Source organism: Papaver somniferum, unplaced genomic scaffold, assembly GCF_003573695.1.
Source record: "Papaver somniferum cultivar HN1 unplaced genomic scaffold, ASM357369v1 unplaced-scaffold_133, whole genome shotgun sequence".
NCBI lineage: Eukaryota > Viridiplantae > Streptophyta > Magnoliopsida > Ranunculales > Papaveraceae > Papaver > Papaver somniferum.
In genome coordinates this window covers 15,487,715-15,503,331 of record NW_020622492.1, presented here as the reverse complement: position 1 = coordinate 15,503,331, position 15,617 = coordinate 15,487,715, and the positions used below count along the sequence as shown (strand labels likewise).

General features: G+C 39.6%; 1 protein-coding gene across 5 annotated transcripts; it reads right to left on the bottom strand.

The window, feature by feature from the left end:
* Nucleotides 1–4,880: 4,880 nt before the first annotated feature.
* Nucleotides 4,881–10,018, bottom strand: LOC113333777. Of its 5 annotated transcripts, none has more exons than XM_026580180.1 (6): nt 9,143–10,018; nt 8,899–9,042; nt 8,567–8,637; nt 6,465–8,402; nt 6,015–6,162; nt 4,881–5,874 (listed from the first exon to the last, which is right to left on the bottom strand). In XM_026580180.1, exons 2-6 carry the CDS (start codon nt 9,035–9,037, stop codon nt 5,138–5,140), a joined length of 3,033 nt encoding a protein of 1,010 aa, XP_026435965.1. In that variant the 5' UTR covers nt 9,038–9,042; nt 9,143–10,018; the 3' UTR covers nt 4,881–5,137. The 5 variants fall into 5 exon arrangements, with proteins under 5 accessions (XP_026435965.1, XP_026435966.1, XP_026435967.1 ...); XM_026580181.1 differs by having other exon boundaries at nt 9,666–10,018; XM_026580182.1 differs by having other exon boundaries at nt 9,760–10,018.
* Between the last annotated feature and the right edge of the window lie 5,599 nt (nt 10,019–15,617).

Genomic DNA, 15,617 nt, shown 5'->3' with positions numbered 1-15,617 from the left:
CACGCATGAAAAAAGACAACTGGGCCCACGGTGTGTTCCACGGCGCTAATCTCCACGCCAAGCCAGCGCCAACTGCTCCACGGCCAATCCAAGCCAATCCAGCAGCGTCATGGCCAAGCCAAGCCAAGACAGCAGCGTCACGGCCAAGCCAAGCCAAACCAGTAGCGTCACGGCCAAGCCATGCCAAGCTAGCAGCGCCAACGGCTCCGCGTCCTAGCCAGCACCAACAGCTTGCATCCTCCCAGCGCTAGATTCTCTGCTCGATAGCCGATGCATCTGCGTACATCTCAGCACCAACTTTTCCACTCCTGACAAGTGTCATCCGCAGCCCAAGACAACTCCAAACTGCGTCCTAGCCAATGCCCTAGCCAGCAGCGCCATGAATCATTCCTTAACCAGTAGCCAAAGATACCGCACCGGCGCCAACATCCCATGGCCAAGACGAATTTATGCAAAAGCCACCAACACAAGGATCACGGATTCCTAATGCCTTCCACCAAAGGTTAGTTGAATTTCCTTGGCAATCTCTTCACGTTTTGCTCTTTCGATTTTACTCTCGTCTGTCACCATCTCATGCTTACCCCGCAACAATGCCACTGTTACGTGCTAAGCAAGGGACTATATTACTGGTGACTCTATTACTTCTTCCACATGAAGCTTTATAGTGGTTGTTGATATGGTAAATCTCTGGATGGTATCGATAAACGAGCAACAACAGTTCTTGGCAGCAGGTGTGATCAGAAGAGACTACATCGTCGTGGGAACCAAAATAGGTTGGCTGGAATTGCATGGGAGTCCATGAAAGTAAAGGGATAGGCTGGATGCGTAAGCGAGTAAATTTTCCACGACCAAGAGGTTTGGCGAGATGGATCAAAAAGTGGTCACAACTGCGATCCTTGGATGGCTGCGATCACGATCCTTGACAAGGAAGAGTGTGGTGGCTACGGGCACGAACCTTGGAAGGAAAGAGTGGCGGCTACTAAACGATCCTTGGTAGGAAGAAGTGGATTTGAAGAGGCTTCGGCTCTTGGAGAGGACGATGAAGCTTATGGAGCAAAATGCTGAAGCTTCGGCTTCGGATACTAGAGCAGATTTTGGAGAGAATGCTGAAGCGGAGCGGCTGCTGGAGCGAACGTTAAAGCGGAGCGACTTCTGGAGAGAACGTTGAAGCGGAGCCGCTGCTGGAGAGAACGTTGAAGTGGAGCCGCTGCTGGAGAACGTTGAAGTGGAGCCGCTGCTGGAGAGAACGTTGAAGTGGAGCCGCTGCTGGAGGACGTTGAAGTGGAGCCGCTGCTGTGGAGAACGTTGAAGCGGAGCCGCTGCTGGAGAACGTTGGAGCGGAGAGACTTCTAGAGAGAACGTTGTAGCGACTCCTGGAGAGAAACGTCGAAGCGGCTCCTGGGGAAAACTCAAATGAGGGCGCTATTAACCCTTGACTTCGAAAAACGACTTGATACGATATGGCATATGGGAATATATCACAAACAATGATGGTCAGAAAGTCGTGTTTTTCTCCTCATGGTAAAGAATACGCTTCTTTTGTTTGATTTTCCGTTGCAACTCTCAGAGCCTTGACGGTTACAATGTTGAAGTCGGAGGCCGCGTCAATCAGCATGTTTTCAAACTCGACATCCTTCAAGTGAACAGTGGTTAGGAGTCCCCAGTTCCATCTATCAATCGTGCTTCCAGGAGAGGTTGGGTTTTGGGAACGGCTTCCCTAGATGGAAACAGCTGCTTTCCTGATGCAGTGCGGTTGAGGGCTCCAAATATGTCTTGACGCTACGCCTTGGATAAATACAGAATCTCACATAAATGTTTCATCATAGACTGCACGATTTTGTGGGCGAAGTCCCCAGAAATCACGCAGCTCCTGACGGGAAGAGGTCTTTGTGAACTCAGGAGGGTTGCTAATTTTCTTTTCCCCGATTTTGAAGAAGTCATTCCCGATCTTCACGTGTAATGAAATTGGATTGTTGATTCCTTTCTACTGGGCGTACAAGAGCAACGCGAGCCTCTTCATCTATAAACGCGCGTCCTTCTGAAGTGCCTGCGCCGGATGTTAAAAGTATTCCCTGTCAGCTCCATCTGGGGTTGACGTGATTCTTGTGGTAGCCGCTCCGTTAGTGTCTTGAGGAAAATATGTATCTCTTTCTGAGTTGTAGCCATGTCTGTCTGAGCCTTACGAGAACCTTTTGTCATCAAATCAACAATGGTAAGAGGAGATCGGCTTCTTCTAGATCCTCCAGTCTCTCGTCCTGATTGTGGAGTAGCAGTGGCTCTGGTGACGGTTGGAGATGTCACACTTGAAGAAACGTTGGGAGTTGGATCTGGTGATCGGCGGTGTAACACCTGAAAGAACATTTTCCGCGCCGCTGGTGTTAGTGGTAGAGTCTGCGGCACCGCGGGTGTTGATCATGCTGACAGGTGGTGTATTGATGTTACTGGAAGGAACGTCGATATCAAGGATGCTTTCAGCGCCGTTAGCATCAGGGTTTGTTGCTGACCCAGACCTGAGCTCTACCATCTTGAAATTGGGATTGAAAATTAAAATTGGAAATTAGTATTGCAACCGAGAGATTAATCTCCCACTGTGGTCACCAAGTGTTCGGCTGAACAATGGACGCGTGGAATGGAGCCCAAGGACGAAAGCCAACGGCAAAGGCATTGTCAAGAAAGTCGATGAGCTTTGATCCATATTTTTGGCGCTTATTCAACCAGTGCAGTATCCTGGAGCCATCGCAAGACTCAGGAAGTGAAGCCGACGGTTTGGGAGCATTTTTGCGATCAATATTGGTGACTGGCATGCCACCATTCCAAAGCTACCGGCATGCCACAGCTACTAGCATGTCGCTAGGCCACGACCACTGGCATACCACCGTGCCACAGCCACTGGCATAGAGACCATGCCACGGCTACTATCATGCCACCATGCCACGGCTACTATCATGCCACCATGCCACAACTACTAGCATATCGTTATACCACGGCCACTGGCATGCCGTTATGCCATGGATCCAGCAGGCGCTACTATGCCAATGGCGCCACTTCGCAATACAACAAGATGCCGCCATAATCAAAGGCCGCTCTTCCTCATGAGATGTAATCTCATCCATCGAAATTCTCCACCGAGCCGTTCAGCTCGTGACAATTTTTAGGCGACTAGACAAAACGAGCCTAGCATCACATATGTTATTTACCTACGGCAAGCCTCTCAATTTTAAACTTGCCAAACGTAGCAAAGTGCTACATGTTTTCCACGAAAACACTCGAGACATCAAAACATGTCACAAACTTGGGGATACTCATCAGGGTATTGGTCTGGCGGTTTACAGCGTGCGGCGTGCAATACGCCCGTTACAGAAAGTGTCATAAAGCGGGGCGGTTAGTAATGGAAAGAAGTAATGGTGTAAACGTATCCTTCATTATGGAAACATAAATTCCAGGCGTTACCCGTTACTCCCTTCTTCCACCACTCAATCGTTGCCACTTCTTACGAGACCAGGGTACGTTTTGTTGCGACTTGTATAAATAGGTCTCACCTATTTTCCACCAAACAACAAGTTTTGGGCAGGAGAACAATACAACATCCAGAAATCATCTGATAGCTTTTCATTCAGCTAGCCAGTTCAACTTTCTGATACAAGTCACGAAACATCCACACTTCCGGAATCAACTATTCTGGTCTCAGCACTTTCTTCGCTTCCCTCCCTAAGACCAACCCTTCTCCTTCACTTTGTGACCGAAGCAAGCCTGGAACGGCCATTTCTTGGTTTAGGCCAGGATTGTACAGATTGATCTCTCGAATCAAAAGTACCTTCCGTGCAGTAAATTGTTTTGGGTTTAGATTTTTTTCTCATCCACACACCCAAAATTACCAAAATCAGCAGAAACAGTTTTCACCCACAAACAACTGTATTTCAAACAACGAAAACAAATTCTAAAGCAATTGATCATGAACGTATATGAGTTCAGATCAGATCAAAAATCAAAAGTAAGTAAATACTCAAATCGATTCAGAGGGTAATAAGCATTAAGATGCTCTAATCACGAATCACAAGTTCAATTGTCGATCGAGATTACAAATTAAGAGACAAATAAATTTTAATCAGTAACCCCAAGAAAATTTGACGACAAATATTTTTCAAGTTTCTTAACTCAACATAAAGATTAGGATAAGATGATAACCGATCTATACTATGATCATGAATTAATCAAGAAATTTCAGTTGAAATCAAAGTTAATTAGATTTCAAGAGACATAAGAATTAGTTTCTTCTGAGTTTTATTTCAAAATCACATGCAACTGATTTAAATATGATTAGAAGGGAGAAACTTATCTTTCTCAACTTTTTTGTTGTTGAATCTTCAGATCTACTTGTTGATGATATTTTTCATCGTCTATGCATCTCGATTTCGACTTACTCAGAAACGAATGAAGATCCAGAAACATCATCAGTAGATACACAAGTAGAGATCAAAGAATCTATTTCTTCCTCTTCGTAGTATAGCGAATCAATAAAACCCTAGAAAATGAATCTAATGAGAGCGGCTCTGGTTTTCGCTCTGGTTTTAGACGGAGAGAGAAAACGAAATAGAATTGAATCTGGAAATGAAACCTTTAGCCTATTTCATTATGTATATATAGTAAAGGGCATTCTTGGTATTATTAATTTCCCCAAATCAAAAACTTTATTACCAAGCCCTGAATTCTAAAATTTTGGACCTGGAAATATCAAAATGTGAAAGAATTGAGTTGATAGAGAAGGATTCATTTTGTGGGCTTCTATATATTGAACCCATATAGTATTGGGGTTATAGTAGTTTTCACGAGATAAAAGTTTTAAAGAACGCATTTACAAACTACAGAGGAAGAGAAGCTTAGAAAAATAAATAATGGCAGATTAGGTTATATAAGGAAAACAGAGACATAATACATACAATGATACAAGGTTGATTTAAAAGAAAAAAAATCAAAACCAAACAGTACATAACTACATACACAGATTTTGAAGCATTAAACAAATAAAAAGTGGGACTTCAGAGATAATTATGAGATAGATGATGAAGATAATGATACAACAATCAGATTAAGTAAATTAAACTCAAACAATTGAAGGGCAAAAAAGAACCCTGATCTTCTAACATAGTCGACCTGTCAAGTCAAACAAAGCCTCATCAACTAGCTCTTCCAGCACTTCTCCTTCAATATCATTGCCAATACCATCTACTTCCAACCGCATAAGTTCAACCCACCCTCTTCCTACGACTTCTTTTCGCACTACCGTTTCAACCACCAAACCATTATTGTCTCCATTTTCCCTTGAAAAACATTTTGATTCGTTTGAAAACCATTCCTTCACTCGGCTCCAAACTTCTTCCATAATCACTGATTCACCTATAGATAGGCTTTTACTGGAATTACTAGACATTCTAGTCCATAAACTTGTTTCTGTTCCATAACCAATGATATCCATTAGCGCTGTGTTTACACAGTCGAATAACAGTTTGTGATTTGATCTTAGTTTCCTGTTCCTGCATTTAGCCCCATACGTTTGCTCTTTGACCTCTACCTGATTGAAAAATTTGTCCAACACGGACGGGTCCAATGGGCACTCTGGTGAATGCCATCTGGTGAAGACATTATCAGAGTGACCGTTCCAATCTAGGGATGTGGATGACAGTAAAGACTGAACAAATAAAAATCTTTCTTGTTCTTCCTCTGCCTCAGAGAGGGGTGGACAGGAATTAAGGGGATCAGTCGTTGCTACATCTGAACAAGAATCATCCCACGACAATGACCTAGCTAGTGATCCAATTGGTGGAGATTTAGAGATCAGATTAGACTTAAAAGAGCGAAGAAGTGCATATTCACCTGCTGGAGAAATGGTTGCAGCTTAAGATTAGAGTGATATACAAGGCGGGAAAAGGCAGAAGTTCCAATTTCACTTGATGAACAATTTTTTTTTTTGGTAATATGCACAAATACAATGGGTTTGTGAGAAGTGAGCAACTTACCTTGGATGTCTGATTTGATGTTATCATAAGACATCGTCGAGCTAACATCATCTTCGAATGGTCTTTCCAAAACTGAAATAGGACTTGGTTGGTCCTGGTTCTCACTTCGACTTCCAGAAAACCAAGGTTTAAACGCACACGGTACAGCCTATAACAAATGTTAACGTTTTTCTCCATTAGGTATATATAAATTATTGAAATAACTAAAGCAATACATTTTCCAAGGTGACGGTTGGCATAACCTTTAACTAGTCGCAAGGTTAGCCAACTAAGCAAGAATTCAACTCAGAATAATCGTGCACTTAAGTGCTATTTATAATAACCATATTCAAAGAGCTGCTTTTAAAGGATTTAACAACTGAGCAACTCCCAAAATGAAAAAGGTGAAAGTTCAATTTCTTCCCAAAAAAAGAATATAAATAATACGAGATAGCGAGAACTTTGAATTACCTCATTGGAGAAGATGCCTTGATTTGGTTCTATAACAGAAGCTGGTGAAGTGTTGTTGCAAAAGGATCCTCTAGGACTGTGCACTGAGAATCCTTCAGCACCAATGTTTGTTACAGATGGAGGAATAATGTCACTTGCAATATCAGGGATGGACTTCTTTGCAACAACTGGTAGTTCAGCAATGGCAGATTGAGGTTCTTTGTCAGAACCACTGCCAAATGATACATTCAATTTCTCCTTAATTGTTTTTTTGTTTCTCAAGAAAAACAAACTCGACACTTTCCCCTTGAACGATGATTTCCCATTCTTTGACTGTGACACTTCATTAGAAATACTAGCTTTACTAACTGGAGGATTAGAAACTTCATCCACCAACGTGGTACCATAGACCGTAGAACTTACAGGGAGAGATCTCGACCTTACTAGATTCTTAGGAGAATCTTCCCCACCATGAATGTTGCCCGTAAAGATCGCCAAAGATGACAATGGGTAACTCAGGTCCTGTTCACCACCACAGGACTTGCTAGTTGGGACACACTGTCTTCCATCAGACCCAACTTCACCAGATCTTACTGATTTATTCACATCAGACAGAGCAAGCATCTCACCTAGTGTACTGGAGCTTCTCCTAACTTGCCTTTGTTCTTGACCTATTCTGTTTGATGCAACTACCGCCCACCTTTCTGAAAGTCGCTTCTTTGCTTCCCTGCAAACTGAAGATTCCGGAGACAAGGATGCTCTACTGAAGGAGGACGAAGAGTATGGACTACCAAATCTATTGCCATAATCCCATGAATACCTTGAAGTTGGTGTCACAACTTCTGTTTCAGAGAGGTTTCCCTCCTCTATGAATTCATTCTCTGACCTATTGAAGGAGCTTTCATCTCCAACATATCCATTGGAAAATACAGAAGAATTTACAGTCTCTTCCTTCTGTTGGCTATCTACACTTCCGCGCATCTGTAGTGTGATTTCCATAGCCACTTTCCTTGAGGACTGCATCTCATCATTCTCAAGTTCTTCATAAAAATCGTTACTCTGATACAGTCTTGGTGATAAGGGAAGTGAAGAAACCACAGCCTTGATATCATGAGCCTTACCGGGGCTAGGTTTTAAAACCACAATCCGGGTTGGTGGAGCAGAATGGTCAGTGTTATTATTGGTGAAAGGAGAACTCCACCCAGGATTTTTTTTACTCCATCCATTTGCTTCATCTACCTGATTTTGTTTCTTTGCAGGTTTCTCGCTCTTCCTTTCAAATCCTACATAACCGTTATTTTCCATTGTTCTAGATGGTTTAAGTACCGTGATGCGTTTCGTCTGAGCAGGTGGGGGAATAGATTGTAATTCATTTAGATGATTCGAGAACACAGAATTTGGTTCTTGCAATAACTTGAGGAACAAATCTTTGTTTGAACTCAAGAACTCCAATGCCTCTTGGAACTCGTTAGACTGTCGATGTTTTTCGTTCATAGACAAGCGCTTTGCTTCAATGAACTTCTCACGCACTAGGGCCATCTTTTTCTCATCTTGGCTTTCTTTATGTCTACCCCCCTGGGGCAATTTATCTTCACCATAACAAGATTTTGGAGAATTTTGCCAGACTTCGTATACATCTTTGTATTCTAAATGATCCTGGTATGGGGGAATCTCACTTGGCCTTCGCCTATCCAAGAAATCATTATCTTGCTGCATATATCTATTTGGTGTTCCTGGTTGCGAAAAAGCATTTCGCCGATAACCATTTGATTGACTTCTTTGTGCTGCTGAGTTTGGCTGCCGCTCTGGGAGCGTATCAAGCCCCATCAACTTGGCAACGACACTGGGTGGATTCTGCTTACACCCATTTTCTCTAGACATTTCTTGTGCTATAAGCGTCTTCATGGGTGTTCCATTATATTTTGTATTTGAAGGAGACCTTTTCAACTCACATCCTATCTGCAAACATTATTTGAGTTCTTAGTCAGCAATGAAAATCATACCACCTTACCAACTGAAGCTTTTGAACACCAAACATTGTTCTATGAAGTTGGTTGCTTTGCTGAAGAAAAAATATGAACTGAGATTATTGAGATTCATGAACAAGAGTTAACTGTGCTTACTTGCTTCTCCTCTATCTGATCTCCTATAGGATCCAACGTCTTCTTTATCACTTCCGGTCGACCCCTAGGAGCTAGAGAGCCAAAAAATCAACCATTTCGAAATTGGTATAATCACAAGTATAGTGTCGTTAAACTATCATCTCCTTAGCACATGCTTCACGTTTCTCAAATTTACACTAAAAGAAATAAAATCAGAGATGAACTGATTTCATGGTTGCACAGCCGAAGGTTTCAAATTTAACAGAAGTCTTTACTAGTAAACAAGAAACCTCAAAAAATGTACTGGAGATGAAAATTGTGAAGTGAATTTGGGATGCAAAGAAAAATCTCACCATTTTGATGTTCTTTATCAATGAGAAGCTTGTTCCCCGTCATGCCAGGCCCAAAATCAAAGAGATTAACCATCCTACCCATGCATCCAGGGAAAGGCGTTTCAAGATCTGCTCCTCTTATTTTCTGAGTACTATTCATCCTAACTGATAAGGTAAACATAAAACCACAAAACTAATCAGTTATAGCTTCTATAAAAAACAAAAAGCAAAACATAAACAAATTCGAGACAGAATAGAGACTTACAAAACCCTAGATTTCAGATATTAGGTTTGGATCCGAAAATTAACCTCAAAATCATAAATTGCACATAAAAGCAGATACAAAATCGACTAAAAACCCTAAATCAATGAACCTACATTTATCAAAAATGCAAGAGGAATTTTTGAAAATTATACAAGCTGCAGTGATACAAGATAACAGTAGAAAGATAAGAACTAAATTAAAGCCACAGAAAAAATAAAAAGAGAAAATCTATGAGTTTGAAAGTACAAATAAGAAAAAAAAAAAAGTTGAATTTATACTTTCAAATGAACAATCAATCAGAAAATTTAACCAACTAGATTCCAGCCAGCCAGAAAAACAAAAATCTGCACAAAATAAGAGAATCTAATTCTCAGTAAAAGTTAATAATACGAATGAGTTTCGAAAATCGAGATCAAGATGAAATAGGTAAAAGTTGTAAGAAAGAACAAACAACCAAAAGAAAAGAAAGACAGCTTTTTTTTATCCTTTAAGAGGAGGATATACGAAAGGTGTCTTATTAGACCTTATTGTCTGAAATAATCTTAGAAGTTGTAACCAGTGAAATGTCGACGGAATCTGACATTCCGGTTCATTTAGTATAAAGAGAATAATAATACCGGATAATATGACTACCGGTGTGTACTATCACGATCAGGTCAGATTTTTTATGCCAGAAATCTTTACTTTAATTTGTTTTGTGAAAAAAAACTGAGGATAAAGGTTTTGAAATCTTAGTATCAACGACTTTCTCTTCACGGACTTTTTTTTTTTTTTTGGATTACGATTGAAGGAGGAGTTGTTATTGTGAAAGGAAAGACCAGAGCGGAGAGAGAGTGGGGATTGAGTGAGTGAAGGGAGAGAAAGAGAGAGGATATTCATGCCAAATTATTTTGTCTTTCTATTTAATTTTTGTTCCATAACTCGGCTGTTAAACTGAATTGAGTCTGATGATTTGGTAGATCAATTCCAGTGACTCGGTCTAAATACCTGCCGCTTTATTTGATTTTCTGTTAGAGGGAGAGCGGAAATCATAATCAGCTTATTAATAAAGAACCCCATAAGTGGGGATACGTGAATTAATCGGGGATATTGATTAAAACAAAATATGACTATTTTGAAGTTGTTTGCGGTAATATTGACTCGTTGGTTTTCCGATAAAAAGTGGTGGAGGAGGCAAGTGCTCGATCAAGTAAATCGTCTGAACCTTTAAATAAATGTACTATACGGGAGTATTTTAACTTCGAGAGACTAATCTGTAGGACTCTGGTCTAAACCAGGTCACATAACCATCTGGGCTTCTCATAAGAAATATTAAAATATCATTATTTTAATATTCTCAAAATATTGGTCGCACGAGCAAAGTTCTACTTGCTCATTCAAGCAAAATCGAGAGTTTCAGTCAAGATCAAACTCTTCTGAAAATCCAAAATACTGTTAGAACGCGCACCACAAAATATCAAAATTCTCATAAGTGAGTCACGGGAAATATGGTGACACGGAAATGCTACATTGACCGACCAAGGTCGGCCCTTTAGCTTGCAAAAGCCGGTCCCACATCCTTTTATGATTTTGACCTAATTAATCTTCTCTAGTTCAAATTGGGTTCAAACTCTTTCCAAACAACTTGGAATTTAATCAATCGATCATCAGTTGGTCCCACGACTACCAAGGGACGGTTTCATACCCCTTGGTCGGTCCCCTCTCTCTTCATAATTAGGTTTTATCACCTAATGCTCAGACGAGCACTATTTTAATAATGATTAAACGCGCATTTAATCATCCTTTCACCGTTCTAAAAAGGACTTTGGTGAATACTCATTCGAGCACCTAGGCGCTACATGGTCGGCCCATCATCCCATGTAGCCGGTCCCTCTCACTCATTGGTTGATTTTCAGTAAATCATCAATTGATCAACAATCAATCAAAATTAGGGTTTCAAACCAAATACTCTGCAAACCATAATTCTGAGCAAGTTCAAACACTAATAATTTTATGTTGATCCAGCAATCAACATCCTAATTAATTATACAATATTCGGTCCAGCTACCAGTACTTTTAATTAATATTTTATTTGATCCCGCTACCAATAATTCATGAACCGAGCAATATTGCATAAACGAGCAATATTTGCTTAAACAAGCAATATTTATTTTGCTCATCTATAACACTAAATTGCTTAAGTTAGAAGAATACACGATTAACTGGGTTCAGAACTCATTATTCAACTATCAATTGCTCGACCGAGCAAGATTCCTCATGTTGATTCAATTATCAACATTCAAGAATTCTATTGATCCAACAATCAGTATTCTGGTTCATATTTAATGCTTGGTCCTGCTACCAACATTTTTGCTCGACCGAGCACATGGTTCGAACGGACGACCATCCAACATTTCTGATTCCTCACTCGATCAGAAATGAGTATTCTGCATAATTCAAAAATATCTTTGACTTCCTGACGAATACTCGATATATCAAAATAAGTCCTTGATCGAGCAATCTCATCGGACGCTCGATCCAAATTATCAAAATATCATTATTACCTCGACTGGTAAAATGATATATCACAATTCATCAAGATTCAACGTCTTTCCATTATTATGTCTCAACAAACACCTTATGCTCAATCCATGAGTTTCAGAGCATACCACATTCTTTCATTATGATCGACTCATCAAGGCTAAGACTCATCGTCTAGTCAAGTCAACAACTGACTGATTAAATACACGTTTGCCTTGCAGACGCCACATTCGTGAGACATCAATCATGTCACATGTTGGGATATTCACTAGGATTTTGGTATGGTGGCCTACGACACGTGTGTACATCCACAATGAGAAATGTGAGTAAGTTGTGCAAGCAGTTGACGGAGTTAGCAAAGTAGTAGATGGACAATCAACCAAGTCTATGCACGACGTGAAACTGGTTTAACCACGATTTCCCACTTTTCCACCCTCTCACTCCAGTAACCGTCGCATTTACTGGGATCATTGTGTCTATTATTCTTATAATATAAATAAGTTTCTGAATCCACGATTTGAGGGACAAGAATCATCGTCTAACCAAGAATTCTCATCTGAACAAATAACTCTCAACATAGCAGAATTTAGTCAATCAATTGGAACTTACTCGAACAACAGCTCACTTGCAGAAATATCCAGCATATCCATAATCCTCGATCATCATTGATCTCACACACTTCTCAGCTTCCCTCCTACAGATCGACCCTCATTCCTCTTTGTGACCGAATTGACTCTGGAACAGCCATTATCTTGGTTTTGGCCGGAGTCCTACAGATTGATCTCTCGAACTCAAAGAACTCTCGTGAAGTGCATCTGTTTGAAAAAGGTTTAGGAAATTTTCTCGTTCGAGGAGTCTCCTCCCGTATGCTCGAGTCTTCGCTTTCCTAAAAAACTAGCAAATCGTTGTCAAAGATCAACATAAGCATATCAAAAACTATGAGTCAAGATTCATTTTATAATTAGTCCTCGAAATATAACTAAGCTTAATGAACATTTCATACTTGTTGAATTTCGGTTAAGAACAATTTATTGTTCGCAATCTAAATAGTGATTCAAGATTATCATTCTAAAATAGCCTAGAACAGTGATACGCGTCATTGATGTTATTCGGGACGAATCGATTTAAAGATAAATATAAAACTACTGTAAATTCAGATATAAGACAATGTAATATCAGTCTTACAAACTGGGAAAACTATTATAAGTCTACAGTCGTAATACATGTACTCGTACACGTAACGGAATAGCTATATATCGACTAATAGATTTTTCGTATGCATACTCGTATGCACACCTACAAAAGTCTGTGAACTCATGAACCCGGATCGGTACGTAAACGCGTACTAGAAAAGAACTGTTGGTCCCGGAACCGGTTTGGTATCCATACATGTACACGTACCAGAAAAGTTCTATGAATTCCGAAACTTATTATTGTTGTCTTAAGGTATCCATACCGGTCACGTACTGCAAAAGTTATGTGAACTCCGGAATTCAACCATGTTACAAATTATACATACTGGTGTACGTACTTTGACTTAAGTGTTCACAAATGTGTTTACTATAGGTACTTTATACATTTACTTACCATGTCAATTAAATTCATATGCACACATAATTATTTCTCCGAGATAATTAGCATTTGAATAATCTCTTTATCTTTTTAAAACACCTTAGATGTTATTTGATGACATTAATGTGACTCGAGTTAATTCTTAAGTGTTTATGAAAAATGCTCGAGCTTATAATTCAGTTGGCTAGCTTCGGCTAACCATTCATGAGCGTGGTCTTGTACACGGTCCGGTTACGGTCCTAACCAGAGTGTATATCTTGATTATGTAAATCAGATTCACAGATTCATCTAACGATGGATATTGTTTGCTTGGTTCCAAAGATATCTTAACTTAAACCTAAAGTAACCTATGCTTTTAATGTATATATAAGGGGAATCTCAAATAACTGGGATCTTTAAATCCAGACACTACTTTTTGGTGTGTCCTAGTTGTTACTAGAGTCGTCCTCTCCAGAAACCCTTTTAGGGTTTAGCGACTACAAAGACTTCATAGGGATTCGTGAAGCCAAGTCCAGCTATTGTTTATCTTTATAGCTCGAGTATCCTGACCTTGTTCGATTTTTGAGCTGCTCACTTGAAAAAGATAGATAGAAATAATCAAAGTTATCTCCGTCCTAAACTTTGTTGATTACACAAGTTTTATACTTGTGAGGTGAATAATAATCTAAGCTGCACTTCGGGTTGCATAAGTCTGGATGTTGAGGTTAGCTAGACTTTGTCTATTTCTATCGATTTCCATCACCTTGATTTTTGATCAAAAGGAAATTACATATATATATAGGCTTATTTGTTGGAGGTATATTGGTTTAAAGTCTTCAATTAAGTTGAATCAACTCTTAATTGGTGTGACGTCAGCTAAAGGTCAACTTCGCAGAGTCCTGCTGGATTCAAGAGGCATAAAGAACGCGACTGTAACTGAATTCCTATGAGGGTTTAATTCAGTCGCAACTACGTTTCAGTCCGAAGTTAATTGGTAGTAGGCTAGTGCCTCTAGCGGCTTAATTCAGTTTGGTGTTCAACCTGGACTAGGTCCCGTGGTTTTTCTGCATTTGCGGTTTCCTCGTTAACAAAATTTCCGGTGTCTGTGTTATTTTTTTTCTGCGTTATATTGTTTATCTTTAGAATTGAAATATCACGGGTTGTGCGTTAATCAATCATAGTAGATACATCCGACCTTATTTGTTGGATACGAATTGATTGATTACTTAGAAAATTGATCTTTGGAATCACCCAAATACTCTCACATGCAAATCAGGTTCACAGATTAGTCTTTGTAAACTTTCTAATTGTGAGAGAAAGAAATACAACTCTGAATGATATTCCTCGATTGAGATTCATTAAGTAGAACTCTTGGAATTGTGTTTAAGTTTATCCATACAGATTGCCTACGAAAAAGTTGGTGGTGTAGTTTGGTACCCACACGTTTTTTTAACATTTTCACTTTTAAGAGTTCTGTTTTTCAGTGCCTTGAACGCGATATCGTTTCCTGCTTTGGATTGCAGTTCATGATCAAAAATCTTTAACTTTCCAACTAAGGTATTTCTGGAAAGTGTTGCAAGGTTATTTCCTTCCATGATGGCATGTTTTTTAGACTCGTATCTTATAGGTAAAGATCAAAAAAATTTCATCATAATGTCCTTTTGGGGAATAGTCTTCCCTAACACATAACATGCATCAACAATTCCAGGCACTTTTTGATTAAACTCATCAAACGAATCTTCATCAGATATACGAAGATTTTCCCAGTCAGAATTTAGGTTTTGAAGCCTAGATTCTTTCTCTAAGGTATCTTCTTCGAATACGGTTTATATGATATCCCAAGCATATTTATACTTAGTGCACAATGTCACATGGTGCTGAAGATGCTGGTTTATAGCATGGGTAATAGCATTTAACCCGTCAGAATTATGCTTTGCAACATTTATCTCGGTTTCACTATATTCTGCTAAATTCTTCGCAACAGTGTTTTCTTCTCTAACAACTGTCGGAGGATCGTATCCCATTACTACAAGTTTCCATGTCTGAAAATCACGGGCTTGTAAAAAGGAACGCATAACAATTTTCCACCATAAATAAATTGTGTCATCAAAGGCTGGCGGTACGTTTATCGAGATTGCACTCATGTCCACATATTCAGATTGCTTCAAACATAGACTTATTAGGTATTAAACGTGTTTGCCTGCGCTGATACCAATTGAAAATGTGGGGGTAGAAAAATACACAACCAACTTTTTTCTTAGGCAACCTGTATGGACTAAACTCGAATAAAAATCCGAGAGCTCAACTTAATGAATCTCGATCAAGGAATTATATGGAGAGCTTATATCTCTTTCTATCACAATCAGAAAGTTTGCAGAAGCAAATCTGTGAACCTGATTATTTG

Excerpts from the sequence above, each read along its gene's own strand:
- LOC113333777 (XM_026580180.1), bottom strand. The coding sequence starts at position 9,037 with ATGAATAGTACTCAGAAAATAAGAGGAGCAGATCTTGAAACGCCTTTC. Across the intron at positions 6,163-6,464 it reads AAGGCATCTTCTCCAATGAG|GCTGTACCGTGTGCGTTTAA; the intron begins GTAATTCAAAGT and ends CATTTGTTATAG. Across the intron at positions 5,875-6,014 it reads CATCAAATCAGACATCCAAG|CAGGTGAATATGCACTTCTT; the intron begins GTAAGTTGCTCA and ends CCATTTCTCCAG.